Source organism: Chaetodon trifascialis, chromosome 8 (assembly GCF_039877785.1).
Source record: "Chaetodon trifascialis isolate fChaTrf1 chromosome 8, fChaTrf1.hap1, whole genome shotgun sequence".
Lineage (NCBI taxonomy): Eukaryota > Metazoa > Chordata > Actinopteri > Chaetodontiformes > Chaetodontidae > Chaetodon > Chaetodon trifascialis.
The window spans coordinates 18340031-18356564 of record NC_092063.1 but is presented as its reverse complement, the minus strand read 5'-3'; the positions used below and the strand labels follow the sequence as shown (position 1 = coordinate 18356564).

General features: G+C 41.7%; 3 protein-coding genes across 6 annotated transcripts; 2 read left to right on the top strand and 1 right to left on the bottom strand.

Moving 5' to 3' along the window:
• Nucleotides 1-968: 968 nt before the first annotated feature.
• Nucleotides 969-5562, bottom strand: atp5pb (ATP synthase peripheral stalk-membrane subunit b). Its single transcript, XM_070967678.1, has 7 exons — nucleotides 5436-5562; nucleotides 4588-4624; nucleotides 4313-4458; nucleotides 2813-2976; nucleotides 2456-2581; nucleotides 1678-1857; nucleotides 969-1229 (listed from the first exon to the last, which is right to left on the bottom strand). The coding sequence occupies exons 1-7, from the start codon at nucleotides 5461-5463 to the stop codon at nucleotides 1152-1154; spliced, it is 759 nt and encodes a 252-aa protein (XP_070823779.1). The 5' UTR covers nucleotides 5464-5562; the 3' UTR covers nucleotides 969-1151.
• Nucleotides 5563-6171: 609 nt separating this feature from the next.
• traf3ip3 (TRAF3 interacting protein 3) lies at nucleotides 6172-12507 on the top strand. 4 transcript variants are annotated; one of them, XM_070967675.1, is made up of 14 exons: nucleotides 6172-6309; nucleotides 7098-7675; nucleotides 7782-7926; nucleotides 8028-8112; nucleotides 8232-8259; nucleotides 8364-8393; nucleotides 8758-8853; nucleotides 9563-9634; nucleotides 9886-10026; nucleotides 10168-10305; nucleotides 10386-10521; nucleotides 10628-10773; nucleotides 11340-11456; nucleotides 11751-12507. In XM_070967675.1, exons 2-14 carry the CDS (start codon nucleotides 7256-7258, stop codon nucleotides 11949-11951), a joined length of 1755 nt encoding a protein of 584 aa, XP_070823776.1. In that variant the 5' UTR covers nucleotides 6172-6309; nucleotides 7098-7255; the 3' UTR covers nucleotides 11952-12507. The 4 variants fall into 4 exon arrangements, with proteins under 4 accessions (XP_070823776.1, XP_070823775.1, XP_070823774.1 ...); XM_070967674.1 differs by having other exon boundaries at nucleotides 6195-6305; nucleotides 7116-7675; XM_070967673.1 differs by having other exon boundaries at nucleotides 6195-6309; nucleotides 7116-7675.
• Nucleotides 12508-13730: 1223 nt separating this feature from the next.
• dnase1l1l (deoxyribonuclease I-like 1-like) lies at nucleotides 13731-16150 on the top strand. Its single transcript, XM_070967676.1, has 8 exons — nucleotides 13731-13871; nucleotides 13964-14052; nucleotides 14167-14253; nucleotides 14346-14467; nucleotides 15321-15433; nucleotides 15552-15709; nucleotides 15876-15972; nucleotides 16058-16150. The coding sequence occupies exons 1-8, from the start codon at nucleotides 13731-13733 to the stop codon at nucleotides 16136-16138; spliced, it is 888 nt and encodes a 295-aa protein (XP_070823777.1). The 3' UTR covers nucleotides 16139-16150.
• The last annotated feature ends 384 nt before the right edge of the window (nucleotides 16151-16534 follow it).

Sequence of the window (16534 nt, the reverse complement as noted above, 5' to 3'; positions counted from 1 at the left end):
GTCCGGCCTGTAAGAAAAGATGTTCGTCATGCTGACAATCTGACGTGACAGAAGCAAAATTACACCTGTTTCATATGAAATCAGGGCAGATGGTTGTAGGTACCCTCCTCATCTTTGCAGATTGTGACATCTCAAAGTGGAATGACATAACTTGGATGAAAGGTTGAAAAAAAAAAACTTGACAAACAATGAAATACAGCCTTTCGGTTCAACAGTAAAGAGTTTTACTGCTACAGTCCTCCATGGCCTGGTATGACCAGACCGTATTACATAAACCACAACACCGAGGACAATTTTCTACTCCTGCTGTTGCACTACCTTTTACCATTCACCACTTTTTACCACTGTAAGACTTACAGTTTAGCTTGAAAACCGAATGCACTGAGAAGTCATAAAGCACTAAAGGTGAAACTTCCAATTCCAAAACTAGATGTAATGCCACCACCAGTTAAGATGGATTTAAATCGATTGAATTATAATATCTAAACACATGACCGTCACATAATTCATCCCATCATTACCTGTCAGTATCAGCTCTGCTCCGGTGTCATCATTCTCTTCTTTTAGATAGATTTTCCATCAAGATCTCTCACAGCAGAAAAGCACGTTCTCCTCACACAGCCTACTAAGATAGTTTCCTTGACTTCCTATGTGAAGGCACTGCGAGCAAAGTGCAACAATCTGAGAATCGGGAGTGACGGGCCAGAGGGTTGGCCCAGTGTATTATTTGAGCAAAGCTGTGTTTCATTATGAGTCCAAAGGTTCAGAAGTGCCTCGCTGTATCTCCTTCAATGTTTAAAGGTCTCAAGTCACCCAAACATTATCAATCTTAGGTGTGATTCATTGTAGCTATAAAACTGTGACCTTAAGTACGTTCCACACAAATCCACACGTAGCGTCATGGAGAAAATACACGAAGAATAAACAAAATGTTGAAAGCTTAGATGGAAAAACACAAATGAGTCAGATTAAGATGAATAAAGCAATGTTTTATTTTATCATCAGCTGACGTGTAAATACTGTACACACCCATAATATCGACAGAGACAATCTTTAAAGAGGAAACAGTTTATTCTCTAAAGAAAAGGGAACGTCTCGTCTTGGGACAATGAGTTGAGGGTTCGAGCAGCCTTCTCTGAAGACTCGACAGTTTAAGCTGTAGCTTTGGCCTGGGCAGCCTTGGCCATAGCCTTCAGGTCTGTGATGCACTTGGCGATGCTCTCCTTCTCCTGAAAAACAAACACAACGCAGATGAGAAGCCGTGAAGTGTCACCTTGTTGATGTGCGTATGAGACAGTTAGAAGAGCAAGGTCAGTCAGAAAAAAAAGAACTTTTTCCTGAATCTAACCAGGAAATGTATGATCACAACATGAGACATTCTTTTTGAACTAAAAGAGTCGTGGCGTTAACACGGGCTGCAGCAGAATGTTCTGCATTGAGGGCAGTTTGTAATCACTCCTAACAGTGTTTTGTTAGAATAATTTAACCTATAGAGTGTACTGAGTTTTGCTGCCATGGAAGAAATGATGATTGATTAGTGATGCGCAAAAAGATTGAAAAATGCAAAGAAACTTATTCCCGGAGAAAATAATTACAACTGCTTCCAAGCTGAGAAACCAAAACTGAAACATGTCACTTAGCTGGAGGCTTCCGACAGTTTGACACAAAAACACTGACCTGCTGAGGAGTGATGCTGCTGACCACATTCTTCTCCACCCAGTTGACCATGTGCTCCTGCTCCATTCGGCGGTGGAGGTCCTGCAGGGCAATCTGGTAGTCCAAGCGCCTCTTCACCTCATTGGTCACCATGTGTAGCCGCTCTCTGTAGTTGGTCTCCAACAGCATGGCTACATTGTTCTGAGGGGAACAGAGAAGTCCATGAAGGCCTCGTTACCACACTGCAGAAATATCTGGTCTACACTTTTTAAAATAGTTGTCAATTTCATGTATCTTCCACATTCATTTTAAGGCAGTTAAAGCCCTTCTGGATATGCTCTTAACATTGTGTTGCAATTTCTGCGACATAAAGAATAGTTTGAAATATATTAAAATGTGCCATTTGGTACTATTTGCAGCCAGAATTCAGGTATATACTGAATATTTCTCACAGACGGCTGATATCTAAAGAGAGAAGAAAATGTGTCACAACCACACAGTGAGACAGCTGTCTGTGTGCTGCACAGATCACTGTCGACCTTCTATTTATGGAGATATTATTCCAGTCATAGTAGCCATGGCAGGTTTCTCTGGCCACTCTGATGTTGTTGCAACTTGCACTTTTTGCCAGCAGAGGTCAATAAATGTCAAAGAGTACATAATGATTTCTCTTTAACTCCTAAAGCATGAAGTAAAACAAGTGCTGGGCAACTACCAGCAGTCAATGTAGATTGTCATTTAAATATGAAGCAGCACATTAGGGACAGTGAAGATATTCCAAAATGAAAACCCTGCTTACCCTCTTAGCATCGAAGAGCACTGATCTACCATCTACTCTCCACTGTTCCTTCTTCTCATCCTCAATAGCCTGAGCCAGGTTGGACATGGCAGTGTCTTTCATCTCCTGAGCTTTGGCCACTTTCTCCTGCAAACACACATACAGCAGGATCAAAGGTTGTGCACAGAAGAGAGCACCAATGATCTATGACTGAAAGTCAAATATGTGCATTATTTTAAACTGCACAATAAAATGAAGTGAGCAATTCATAAGAATAATAACAGTAACAAGCACCCACATACTCCAATCTGAAATCTTTAAGTATCATCAGCCAGAAGAAAAACATAAAAACATAAATCCATACGGTTGCCAGCCCACCTCGTTCAGTTTGTCAGCAAAAGCTGCAACACTTGGACCAAATTTCTTGATACCATAGATGATGATGCTGCCCATGGTTAATGCAGCAAAAGTCTCATGGTTGACGATGTAGATTTCCTTGGAAAGCAAGTAGATGAGGAGGCCAGTGCCCAGCATGTAGGGTCCTATTGAGAAAGAGCATGAGAATCAATGAAATGAAATCATGTCTTTGGCCTTTGTAATGCATTAACATGCACTGTAGGACTGCAAACACAATGTGTTATTGTCAGATGTGTTGCTCTTGACAAAATCATGTTGGCTTTTGAATAGTGCTGTCAAAAATATTGTGTTATTAATGCAAATCAATTTTAACGGCATCATTTTTTTATCATGAGATTAACGCTCTTAGTGACCTAGTGAACTTGTAGTTTTTTATAAGCTGTGGCCACTGCTAGTAACGTAAGAAAAAACTACAGGATCCGGTTCTAAACAAACAAAACAATAGGCACGCCCCACACACGTCTTTGGTCTTGTCCGCTCGCTAGCTGTAAAGGGTAAGTAGGCTACCAGTTTGTGTGGATGTGAAATGCGAAATGCCGAATTGGATGCGAACAAGATTCTGAATGGAAAGTTTAGTTTCAACACACGGCGAATGCGAATTCTCCGCCGCCTCCTTGTCAAAACCAGGCGACAATGGATGGCTTTCGACAGAGGTATTTGGATGCTATTATGTTCAAAGGAAACTTAAGAAAGGAAAGTTTAAACCATGGTTTAACTGCACTATAGGCTGAGTCCTAGTTTACAATGATGTTCACTTTGTAACTTTATCTTGGATCACCCTGTTTTGATCCCTTAGAAAGGGCTGTTGAAAGGGCTTTTTTGTAACCAAGTATTTATTTTTTTTGTCATCTGTTTATTGACAGTGTTAAATTGTGTGACATTTTATTCATTCAAATATAAATGACTGCTCAAAGTGAGAATGTTAGTGTGAAATAACACTACACGTTGTTGTTTTCAATAAAAAACATTTGCACAAAGCAAGCCTATCCACTTTTCCATGTTGATAACTGTATTAAAATTATAATTCAAGGAACATTTAGAATAGATAAAAATGTGCAATTAATTTGCGATTAATCACGAGTTAACTATGACATTAATGAGATTCATCGCGATTAAATATTTTAATCGATTGACAGCACTACTTTTGAATAATGTACTGGTGTCTAATGAGAGCCATGTCTTGTTACATTACACCATAACCATGAGGCTTGTGTGCTTACACTTCTCAGGATCAGTAGACATGAATGAGCAGCATTCAGATTTTTTGCATCACATATCTGGGACAAACTCACTGAAACCTGCTACAACTATCATTTTTAAACAGAGAGTTTAGACTTTTCTGTTCGTTACAGCCTTCAATCAAATTCAATTTGTGGCCACAGTATCTATTCATATTTTGCACTGCACTGTCATTGTCATTCACCTGTTCTATTCTACTTAAGCTTGCTTCTGGTGACTGACCTGTGACTCCAGTTTTAGGGTACAGGAGCTGGAAAAGCTCCTCTGGTATGATGCCATGACGAACTTTGCCCCCTGTCTCTGGCAGAGGGGGAACTGGGGCCAGACTCTGGGATGATGTGTGCAGGGAGCGAGATGCCTGGACCAGACTGTGGGAGACAACATCACTAAAGCTTTAACAGGGACAGCCCTCATTGGATTCATAGCTCTTGTTGCTAAAATGTATTATGATGTTAGTAACAAACACAGTGAATAACCCAACTTCAAAAGATACATACCCAGCTCCGAGAGGGCCGCTGCCTTTCAGGGCACTGGCTGCAAAAAGAACAAACAATGACAGAAATCTGGGGTTGCGACTAATGCTTGTTATGCTAAGAACTTTTTTTATTGTTTTTTTTTTTTTGTTAGATCGTGTTTAAGCTGTTGTTTACTTCATAGATTAATCAACATCTCTCTACAACGGTTTCAGCAAAAGCTGACCATTGTATCTGACAAACAGAGTGTATATAACTTAACTGTACAATGAAAAAAGGCAACATTCATCTTATTACAAGATGGTCATTTCAATACATGATGACAACATAACATTAACTCTGTCTAACAACCATTAGGCTGGCTTCAAATGAGCAAATTGTGAAAGCATTAAAATGAAAACACACCATCAGTGGACTTGCATTGTGAAACAAAGTAAATTTAACCTCACTGGACATGTACATAGCATAAAATCGATTACGACTAGCTGTCAAAAAGGTGACATTTGCAGGCGTGCAGAGGTAACGCTAGCTAATGTGGCTTTGGTTGACTACTGTTAGCTTTCGTCATCTAACGTGGCTGTAACCGACACATAGTTACGCCTGCTAAAATTACACAAAATGTTACGCAGTCAACAGCATTGACAATTACCGTGGACACAAATCTATAAGCAATAAACTAGCTAAAATTACAGAGCTTATTAGCTTCTCTACCTACCTTGAGCTAGCATTAGCATGTCTCTCATTCAATGTGCGGCCTTCACTTTACCCTTCAGCTTCACAATCACTTTTAACTTCTGTTTCTCCTGTTTGACAGTTCGGTTATTCCACAAATGAGTTTTAATAATCAGTTTAAAAAGGAGACTAATGCATACCTGAGACAAAGACGAGCCTGGACAGCATGTTTGAGGGATGAAGTGCCAAGTTCTCGATTCACCGGGCACCCTTGTTTCGGCCTCTTCGTGCCCTTCTGCAAAGAGCCACAAGGATGGCGGATACGGGAGAAATCCCCATGAAACATCGCGAGAATAGGGGAGCGCTCATGTTGTTAAGCGTTGTTCAAATAAGGGACCACTAGATGGCGCTGTATGTAAAGACACAATTTGTGAATGTCATGACATTGTACGTGGATTCATTGAGGTAATTAATGTATTAATAGAGAGAATTCGAGGTTATACATGATGCGAGGATCCAGTGTTTGGGATAATTAGTCCTGACTTTAAATCAATCAAACTGACAACAAATACAATATGAAGTCAATCAACTAGTTAGTCAGTCAGTCAGCTTATTAGATAGATAGATCAGATAACACATACACACACAGGCACACACACCACCATCCAGTGACAGTCATTCAAATCTTCATCAGATCTAAGTCATTCACTCATTTTAATGAAAAGTGAGACTCCTCTCTCTCTCTCTCTCTCTCTCTCTCTCTCTCTCTCTCTCTCTCTCTCTCCTGAGTGGTGTGTTTTATCCCAGTCTGCATGCAGGGAGAATTGGCTGGGTCTGTGTGTAATCTTGGGGCCCACCCGTGTATGGCATCAGTTTGGTGCGAGTGGCTGCTGAGATAGAGGAACATATGACGCGGTGGTTCTCTTCACTTCCTGTAAAATTATGCTCAGCAGAAACAGCTACATGTGAAACGCAGACAAAAGCCCTGGACACTATTCAAGAGGAATATAGACATAGATAACTTCTCAAGCACCTCATGGAGACATTTCCCCGCTGAATGAGATGCCAATGTAGGTAAGCTCTATCATGGTTTCCTGCTCATTAAGCAACATTTTGACTTTGCATTATCTCGTACATTTTCCCTCCACAGCCTCACAGCACATCCCAGGGCCTAGTCTGTCTTTGATAAGTCTGGCGTTAAGAGGAGCTTTCTGACAAAACACAACAGCAATGCAACTACTGCAACATCTGCTAGTACATTTGATATTACAACTACTAAATATACTCCGATACTAGTATTACAAGAGCCACAACAGCTGTAACCGCTTCACCTGCATGGCTCACAATGAAAATGCATTTCTGTGCAACACAGAGCATCTGAAATGGAAAAGATAATGTTCGGGGTTTGCATTTTGCTTTATTTAATGTATAACGCTCACATACTTTTGGAGCACAACCACAAATTTTCATTTATCTATTTTCCTTTGCTTAAGTGGGTGAAAACCACTTGATATTAAAAGGACAGTGTTTGAAAAGTACATATTTATCCCACTCCAGTATGAGGGCATGTTTGAAACACTCACACAACTGAACTGTTTGAACTGAGCTGAGTCATCATTTTGCACCTGCAACACTTGAAAATCCTATTTGTCAGGTACCTATAACATCTGATACGCATCAGTAAATTGTAGCTGTTTGCATGCTGTATATTTTAGCAATATAAATAGTTCAAATTCATTTCCTGATGCACCGCCACCGTCGGCTCGAGGGACTGGAACAGCCAGAGGAGCTGCCTGTCACAGCTCCAGCCAGCTCCTAATCATTCACTCTCCTGTCTGCTCTGTTCTCCCTGTCACATACAGACTCTCCTGCCATTACAGACCCAGCTACTCCCTCCTGCCCTGCATCTGACCATCCCCGCCCACCTGCTAACCCTAACTCCTTGCCTTTTTTGGGGTACCAGTGAAGCCAAACTTTCTATCCTTGAGTTGTGCGTCAGGTTACCTGCTGAGCCTTTGCTATGGACGCCCTGGCCGTCAGTGGAATACAGCTCACCCCAATGAAGGACTTTGACCGAATCGTGGAAATCAGAGCAGAGAAACATGAATACCTGCGAGGACGCAACAACATGACCTCATGTCGCAGCCCAACGAGAGAGTTTAATTCAAAGCTGATAAAGAATGACCTGAAGAAAAAGAGGCATCTGGAATTTCTGAGGAGGAGATCAGTGAGCCCAGAGCCGTGTTGTCCGAAGTTTGAAAAACGTCCTTTGAAGACAAAACCTTCAAGACAGACATTTTCAGTGCAATGTCACAGTTCAATCAGCAAGTCAGGGACAATTCATACAAATATCCAAAATACACCCACAGCTAACGGACATCCAGTGATGATTTTAACACCAAACAGCAGCATCACTGCTGGCCAAAGCACCAGCAAATCGGTAAACATTATATTCTTTAGTATTATTTCACCAGATCCATGCTTCACCTGTTTCACGACCACTGGGACTAATACCTGCATCTTCCTCTCTCTCATCATTTCCTCAGGTGTCATTATGCTCAGAACAGGTTACACTGATGAGACAAAAGAAAGTCCATGCAAGGACACAAGCATCTACCTCCACAGCAGTGATAAAGGAATCCCAGCAGCACAGGACCAAAAGCACAGAGAAAAGAGAGAATAATGTTAATGGTATAATTCTTACCAGTCACATCACATTTTGATTAGCCTGTCATATCATCTTTGCTTTTTCATACTGATAATACTGGGGGGGGTTTCACTCTCTCTCAAAGCTGAAAAGACGAACATCAAAACATTCATTCAAAGTGATAATACTCGGCAAAAAAAGATACTGCGAGAGACCAGTGCGCAGACTGAGTGAGTTTAAGTTAAATCTCCCTGAAAGCTGATCAAAATATCAATTCTCACACGTTGTATGAGAGGCCGCTGTGATCAGTGCTACATGTTTCTATAATGAGATACCTTCTTGTGTGCAGGTCTGGTCTTGTCACTGTCAAGGAGTCAGTAAGTTTCAAGCTGTTTGCTTTGTTCACTGGAATTTTAAATCAAATTTCAAATAATTTACCAAATTAAACTGAGTTTCTCGTCTCCCAACTCTCCCCTGATAGGATGTTCAGCGGTTAGCTGACTACTTGCAGGTAAAACAACCGATTCCTCTCAAAGTCCATCCTGAGCCGACTTTAAAGAGCCACTTTAAAAAAAACAACCTTTTACAAATGAAAGGTTGAGTTTGGTAATACAGTGTAATACAATTTTACAAAGTTATTTCATTGTGTGAATCAAGTAGTCATAAAATACTTATTGGCATGCATGGTGGCTAGTGTTAGCTAATGTTACTTAACAGCTTGATATTACTGATATATGATATTTATGATAGCTGAGGTAGGGCACAATTTACTTTAACTATGAGGTTAAAACCTCAACAGAAGATGCTGTCTGACTTAGCTACACTCAGTGTTTGTATTGTGCTGTAACTATCTTCTTCTGCCTGTTTTCTGTCAGGAGGCCCTGTGGAGAGAGGAGGCTGTGAGGAAGAAGCTGGCAGCCCTCCAGGAGAGCACATCGAACCTTACGAACTCCTCCAGCAAAATATGGACAGTAAGGCTGTTTATTTAAATCAAACACACCCCCAGTGTTTCACAGTTACAGGTTCCAAACACCAAACGCATATTTATTGTTTAAAAGGTCATGCTGTTCATTGTCCTTTGGGTCCCTGGTTGATATCACACAGAAAATGTCTTCGTTACAGTTGTGTACACAGCAGTGCATGACAGCTGCTACCTCAGGAAGGTCTCTGTAGTCTGTGGTTTGGTGCTTCCTGCTTCCGCTCTAGCCTACACTGCATAGGACGAGCGCAAGCTGTCATTCTTATACAGGAAGGGAGTGGCAGTCACTACATATTATAGGTGCTATGCATCCTCATGAGCTCTCTTTTTGCTTCTCTGGTTGTAATGAATGAAGTGGAAATATTGGTGTTTCCCTTTTTTGTTTTCATACTTTTTTATATGGGTCTGAGCAGCTGAGGATCTCAAAGTTCATGTAGTTCAAATAATTTATGTTTTTCATCTGTTAAGCTTGTTTCTCACTCAGGTATGTTATCATTAGGCAACTTGTATGTTATTCTTCACATTTGCACGTGCAGACATTGTGATCTTTCTTGAGGCTCACAGATGCTGCGTTTTGCTTCTGTGCATCAGTGAGCGCAGGCAGTGAAAGAACACACTGTCACAGATTTTGGTACATGAAGCATTAATTTTCCATCCGCAGGTTCACAGCATGTCAGTCATTTCCTTTCTAACCCACGCAGGCTCGCTGCAGTGAAGACCTGCTGAGAAATAAGATCAAGGCTCTAGAGGCGCAGCTGCAAGTCTGCCTGCAGGTAAGAAGAGCAGCGAGTAGTAAAGAAGCAACCAACCAGTTTTTTTTTTTAAGTCATGTAATGGGAGTCGTTTTTAGATTTCTTTGCAACAACTGAAACATTTTGTGCCTCCTAAAACAGCCGACCTGCTGTTCATTCACTCTGTCATGCCGTGATAGTGCAGAGTCTGCTGAGCGCGCTCCTCTGTGGTTTTGATTTGTATCTCAACCTGTATTTGCAGGGTTAACTCAGCAGTGTTTTATCCTTCGTAGAAGTTTCCCAAGGATGGCGTGAAGAAACTGGTGCTGCAGATGGAGAAGCAGAAGCTGGTGTATGAGGAGAGGGCCCTGGTTGCCCTGCAGAAGGCCACACAGGACAAAACAGAGGCCCTCAGCAAGGCTGAGGCAATGCAGGTAAAATATCTAACCACAGCCCTTTTAATTGACTACTGAGACAGACACATCAATGTCCCAGAATTATTCGGGTTTGGTGGTGACTACAACTGACGATCAAAAGGCCGGGTGTCAATATTACTTTGTATGTTTTGCCACCAGGAAGCGCTAATTACAGCGAAGGCAGAAGCCTTGAGATGGCAGAGCCTTTTTGAGGAGCTGAAGCTGAACTCTGGACAACTCAGGGAGAACCAGCTCCTCAGTAATGAACAGCTGCAACAGCTGCACAGTCAAGTGGAGGTGAGGTACAGTCTGAGAGCATGTTAGATGGTCAGAGGCATCTCATTTGCAAATGGTTGTAACATAAGTGTCCTGTGCAGCTGTCCAGAGTGAGAGAGGCTGAGCTGAGGGATGAGGTGCTATCATTAAGACAAGAGAAGAATGAGCTACAGTACAACATTGGACTGCTGGAAGAGGACAACCAGATGCTGAGAGAGGAAATCCAGCACCTTAGAGGCAAGACAGTTTGACCGCTGAGTCGTGTTTTCAATGTGAAGCCACTGTTGGCTTTAATGTTGGAGGCGACGTGGATCATTTATTTAAACTGCTTCATGTTTCCTAGATGGCGGCGATGAGAGCCAGGACTTCATGCTGCAGGGGCGTCTGGCGTCACAGGAAGCAGAGCCACAAGTGACGGTGAAGAGAGACTCTCAGGTGGAGGAGCAGCTCCGTCACACGCAGGAGAAACTCCGACTCAAAGAGAGAGAGGTAAAGTGGGCCTAATGAAGCATATTCACAAAATTAATGTTTAATAATAACAGTTACGTGTTTCACTAAATAATGCATTCATGATTCCACAATGCAGCAGACAAACATGGCACCCACCTCCTTTACAGGTTGTGAAGAGATTGATGCATCGGAAGAGCTTATATTTACAGACATAGTTCTCTCCTGCAGGCGTGTTTTAAAAAAATCTACTTCCCTATTTTTTGGCCAGAAAAACCTAAAATTAACTGAACTTCCACTACTGGCTTTGCTAATGTATTTCAAATGATTAACAAATCTTTTTAAAATATATTCATCAAGATGTTTTTAATATTAACTGCCCTTGTTTCTGGAGAACATTTACATATCTTGAAAAACACATGTTGAAAGATCACCTACATTATAAATGTATTTTGAATGGGCTGAATATGATCAACATACAGTATGTGTCCTTTCCATATGTGTGCATTTGTGTGTGTGTGTGTGTGTGTGTGTGTGTGTGTGTGTGTGTGTGTGTGTGTGTGTGTGTGTGTGTGTGTGTGTGTGTGTGTGTGTGTGTGTGTGTGCAGTGCGAGGAGCTGCAGACTGAGCTGTGTGTCATGGGGCAGGAGTGTCAGTCCAGCCAGGCCCGGCTGTCGCAGTGCAGGGACGAGCTCCGGCAACTCGGCCACCGCCACAGGAGACCGGTGAGCTGTGTGTGTGTGTGTGTGTGTGTGTGTGTGTGTGTGTGTGTATGGGGAATTCGAAACTAAATGTCCTTGCTCTACTCAGACCAGCTCTCATTTGTCCTTACATTGGCAGCATTACATTGTGAATAGTTTTACAGTGTGTTTCTGTAGCACTCTCTTTTACGCTTTTGCTGCAGTGACTGTCAAACCAGCTCGGACACAGCATCAGCAGTAAGGACTTTGATTCCCTGCTCATATGTACATTACTGCAGCAGATGTATAAAGAAGAACATTTGTTCCCTCTTTGTTTAGACACCGTGTGGCTCCTGGTGGAAAGTGTGGATGTTCTTCCTTCTTCTCCTCTTTGTGGCAGAGGTTGCCATGCTGTGGCTGTGGTATCCTCCTTTCAGGGAGCAAGTAGAAGACCTGTACTCAGACATAGAGACACGCATCGAAGACTATCTCATGGAAATGGCGTCTCCTCAACACTCAAGTTGTTTTAGACCAATCTGACAATGGAACTGCTCTGAAATATTGCTTCTGTTGTATTTGTTTTAAAATGAGACCTTTCCAGATGCAGTTTGTTCAGATTTTTGTATTGCACACAATTTTTGACTTGGAACTCAAAGTGTGTGTTTGTGTGATGTGAGATAATGTTGTGCTAGTAGGATGTTTGCAGAGAGTTAAAATACAAGTGACCACCTCAAGTGTGAAAGAAGCAACAAAGTGTTCAGAATGTCTGCAATAAGGAAAATGTGTTTAAAGCACTATCAGCCAGCAAGTCGGCTGACGTTAATGACATTTTAATAAATTGTGAGTTGATAATATCAACAAAATAGCTAGGAGGTATCCTTTGTACTGTAAACAGCTTATTTAGTCAAAAGCACCACCTTGAATTTCAAAAAAGCCTTCAAGACAAGGACAAACATCAGTGATTCTGTCAGCCGTTGTGGTGTTGGCAAGTTGTTTCAGATTCACTGTTGCTGAAAATAAAAGAGGGAGAAAAGCACTCAGTGAAAGAGCTATCAGAGTTTTATATCATAAGAAATAAAGAAATATTGTTATAACTAATGCGACTGTTTGTTGGGTTTTCTTGGAAGACATTTTTAATGTTGGTGAGACAGCTGAAATTAAAGTGGTTACTACAAGAGACAGTGCTAAGAAGGACCAAGTTTAAATTGGTCAGAGTAGACCGTTTCTCAGACGTACTGCATTGCATCCTGAACAAGGAAACACAAAGTGGGCAACAATATCTCAGAGTAATGAGGGAACACCTTCATCATCCACTGACCAACATTTGTTCCCTTTCTGTAGGATCTCATCCTGCTAAACAACTAAAGGTTCCTGTGTATCGCTGCACTCATCCACACTTAACCTCTAAAATCTTTGACTCTTAGACTGTTCAAAAATCTGAATGTTTCCATATCATTGTATTGGAAATAATAAAGACAAAATGAGGTCAGGAAAAGTAACTTCCTAAGCCACAGAACATTAGGAGACAGGTTTGCTGCCTGAGCTGCTTAAACTGTATTTATACAAGTAAAAAGGTAATTATCCGCTAACAGTTAACATTTGTATAGTCACAAGTGTTGGTTTAATTTAATTTAATCATTAATGTGTTGGTAGGGAGAACTGTGTATTTTGAGATTAATATATCCTTTATTTTGGTTTCACTCGGCTAATATCAACATCTCTATGTTGCTGTTTCAGTTCATGACAGAGAAAAAAATCAACACAACTGATTTTCACTGCAGATATCAGATGCATCCATGCCCATCACATTGCACCAGCGTTCAGCATTGATTCCCTCTGTGATGTGACGGCACCTTGTGGTAACTACCAGCTGCTAAAATGGCAGAAAGACGCACAAATGTTCATGAAGCTGACAGACATGACACATGGCACTGTCCATTGTCTGATTACGCAAAAACTTGGGGACAAAACACACTCAAAGCTGGGCTGAGTGGGATGCTATTGTTCATTGTATTCACCGGTTTTAACTGTTCCAGATCAAGCTCCATTCTCAACAGGCACTGACACAGCACATCCACCACACAGATCTGCAGCCCCTGTCTTTCACCCACATGTACCTGCATGTTCCCCAAATACACCGCAGGTCACTGAAGAGATGGATCTTTGCTGGTCTGGGATCAGTCTACTGGTGAAGCTGAAGGTAAGAGGCTGCAAAGTGGGTGCAGATGGGTGAGGAGGTTTGTGTAAGGTATTTCACAATATGGCGAAGAGGATCTTGCCAAACTCTGCTTTACTTACAGAGTGATAAACCTCTGCGAGATGAGGACTGCACTTCTGCTGTTTGTCGTGGGGCTGTGTGTGCTGAACGGCACGTCTTCCCTGAAGATCTGCGCCTTCAACGTTCAGAGCTTTGGCGAATCGAAGGCAAACAACAAGAAGGTCATGGGGATGCTACTAAAGGTACTTTACTGTATGTGCACAACAAGTGGAACAGCATCCACATGAAGCAAGACAACTGAGAGATCTCTTTTTCTTCTTCTTTTGCTCCCAAGATTCTTTCTCGGTGTGACTTGAGTCTTATTCAGGAAGTCAGAGACGCTAAAGGAGAGGCAGTGCAAGCTTTGGTGAAGGATCTTAACAGGTAGGCGCTTTTGTGGGTTCAAAAACTACACATTTAAAGTGTGTGGGCACATAAAGCAACATCCAATCAGCACCTTCAACTTTAAACTTCTCTCATTTATGTTGCTGTCTGCAGATTTGACAAATCCAACTCGTACTCCTACGTGGAAAGTGAAAGGCTGGGGAGGAAGACCTACAAGGAGCAGTACGTTTACATTTACAGGTGAGCCCTATCAGACACGAGCCCAGTGCTGTCAACAGTGGATTTAACATGATGTCCTTAATGTCGTCTTTGCCCTTTCTCATCTTCTCCAGGAACAACGTGCTGCAGGTCAAAGAGCATTATCAGTATCCTAAACAAGAAGGAGATGGGACCAATGCAACTGATGTTTTCTCCAGAGAGCCTTTCATCGTTCGTTTTCACTCCCCTACTACATGTAGGCTGAATCAGAATCTTTGGGATTATACGGGAAAAGAAATTGGCCTTTTGTATACACTGGTATCGCAGTTATGATCTGAAGCCAGTTTCAGGCTTAGATCCAGCTAACAGTATGGATTCAGGGAGATGTCTCAACTCATCCGTTGTAGTTCTAGACTATAGTAACACTAACCTTCCATGAATTCTGGGTAAATTAAGACTTTCTTCAAGATGAATAAAAGGCCACAACATCAAACCACTCAGCTCCCTTCTCTCCAGCGGGAAGGGTTTGTCTCATGGAAGAGTTCAACAATTACAAGAGCGTTTTACTGGTAAACTTCAGTGAAGAGCGGAACAATACAAAAGCTTCCAGTAGCCTTTGGTGCCACCGGTCAGCAGGTGTCACCGATGGTGGGCATGAAAACGTGGCTTTGAACTCAGGGTCAGCCTCGTGGTAGAGTGGTTAACCTTTTGGTGTGTATTTTTGTGAAACTGTCAAGCTTTCATTGAATCATCTCAGGGAAGATTCAGACTGGTCTAACTCTACAGACCCATTGCTTTCTGATCTTTATGCTTGTCTTATACTGCATTTGACTTTAATGATACAGCACAATTTAAACATTTTGTTGTTGTGCTATGACAGCCACAGAAAAAACTGTGTGGAAGCTCCATTAAAGAAAAAGGAAAGCATAATGATTATGCATACAGCAATATTAATGGGTCAGGGGTTACCCTAACCCTAACACCATACGAACATGAGCAAAACCAGGAAGACTAGAACGCTAGTCTGCTTGTGAAAACGCGCACTGACGATGTGCCATAACTGTCTTGTTTTTTGGTTTTTGTTTTTGTTTTTGTTTTGTTTTTGATAGTGGTGAAGGATTTTGTCCTGATCGGCCACCACACCTGCCCCAGAAATGCCATGAAGGAGATCGACCAACTCTATACTGTCTTCAAGGGAATTCACAAAAAGTGGAAGAATGATGTAGGTTCAATCATTTTAACTCATTTTGGGCAGTTGCGTGTTGGTTTCACATAGGACGTAATTTCTGAGTAGTTTCGATCTGCTGAACTTCCCTTTGTGCTTCCTTTCATTCACTCAGAATGTGATGATCTTGGGGGACCTCAACGCCGGCTGCAGCTACGTCACCATCAAGGGCTGGAGAGCTGTGCGCTTGAGGAGTGACCCCAAATTTCTCTGGCTGATTGGAGATGAGCAAGACACGACAGTCCGTGAGAAGACACACTGTGCCTATGACAGGTCAGAGAGTGCTGAAAACACACTTACGCTAAACAATTACTTTGCATGTGCACTCTCTATGATCATCGTGATTCATGATTATTGTAACGACTTTCTTTTCTTTCTGCTGTAGACGCCCATCATCTCAGACAGGGTTATGCTTTACAAAATGTTTCTCACATTTCAGGATCATCGTGCATGGCCGTGAGATTATCTCCTGCATAGTGCCAGGTTCAGCTCAACCATTCAACTTTAAAGAGAAATTCCATCTCTCAGAGGAGGAGGTACACATGTCAAAAACATGCTTTTCTTAAATTCACTAATATGCTTAAACTTAACGTTAATCCTGTTCTTTTGATGCCATTTTAGGCTCTTGAGGTGAGTGATCATTTTCCAGTTGAAGTTGACCTGAAGCCCAAACACCACTACCTCCTTCGCAATGAGCTGTAAGACTCAGGACAACCATCAACAAACGAGGATGCCTTGATTTTTTAAACTGAACTTTTATTTGATTTTAGCTGTTAAAATAAACCAAATTACCCAACAGAATATTCACTGATAACAAGTGTTCTTTCATAAAGGCTCTAACTCATTATAAAACAGGCACTGCATTCATCTCAGTTATGTGAGACGCCAATAAACATGAGTTGTTTCAGCGTGGAGGAACTGCGTGTTCGACTGCTGGAGTTTTTATTGTGCATCTGAAACTAAAACCACATCAAAGCTGACATCATTTCATGAGCTCATGAAGGTATGCTCCTGCAGCAGCAGAAAACACAAGAAATTACTTGGCTGATTCATACTTTTTAGAGAGATTTTTTGATGATCTTCACTTTCATGGTAAGC

Bases quoted from the DNA above. Each gene is read 5' to 3' on its own strand.
- atp5pb (XM_070967678.1), bottom strand. From the start codon at position 5,463: ATGCTGTCCAGGCTCGTCTTTGTCTCAG. The intron at 4,625-5,435 runs GTATGCATTAGT...TTCTTTTTGCAG, and splicing joins CAGGCTCGTCTTTGTCTCAG to CCAGTGCCCTGAAAGGCAGC. The intron at 4,459-4,587 runs GTATGTATCTTT...TGTCTCCCACAG, and splicing joins AGCGGCCCTCTCGGAGCTGG to TCTGGTCCAGGCATCTCGCT.
- traf3ip3 (XM_070967675.1), top strand. From the start codon at position 7,256: ATGGACGCCCTGGCCGTCAGTGGAATACAGCTCACCCCAATGAAGGAC. The intron at 7,676-7,781 runs GTAAACATTATA...TCATTTCCTCAG, and splicing joins GCCAAAGCACCAGCAAATCG to GTGTCATTATGCTCAGAACA. The intron at 8,260-8,363 runs GTAAGTTTCAAG...CTCCCCTGATAG, and splicing joins TTGTCACTGTCAAGGAGTCA to GATGTTCAGCGGTTAGCTGA.
- dnase1l1l (XM_070967676.1), top strand. From the start codon at position 13,731: ATGAGGACTGCACTTCTGCTGTTTGTCGTGGGGCTGTGTGTGCTGAAC. The intron at 14,254-14,345 runs GTGAGCCCTATC...CATCTTCTCCAG, and splicing joins CAGTACGTTTACATTTACAG to GAACAACGTGCTGCAGGTCA. The intron at 14,468-15,320 runs GTAGGCTGAATC...TGTTTTTGATAG, and splicing joins TTTTCACTCCCCTACTACAT to TGGTGAAGGATTTTGTCCTG.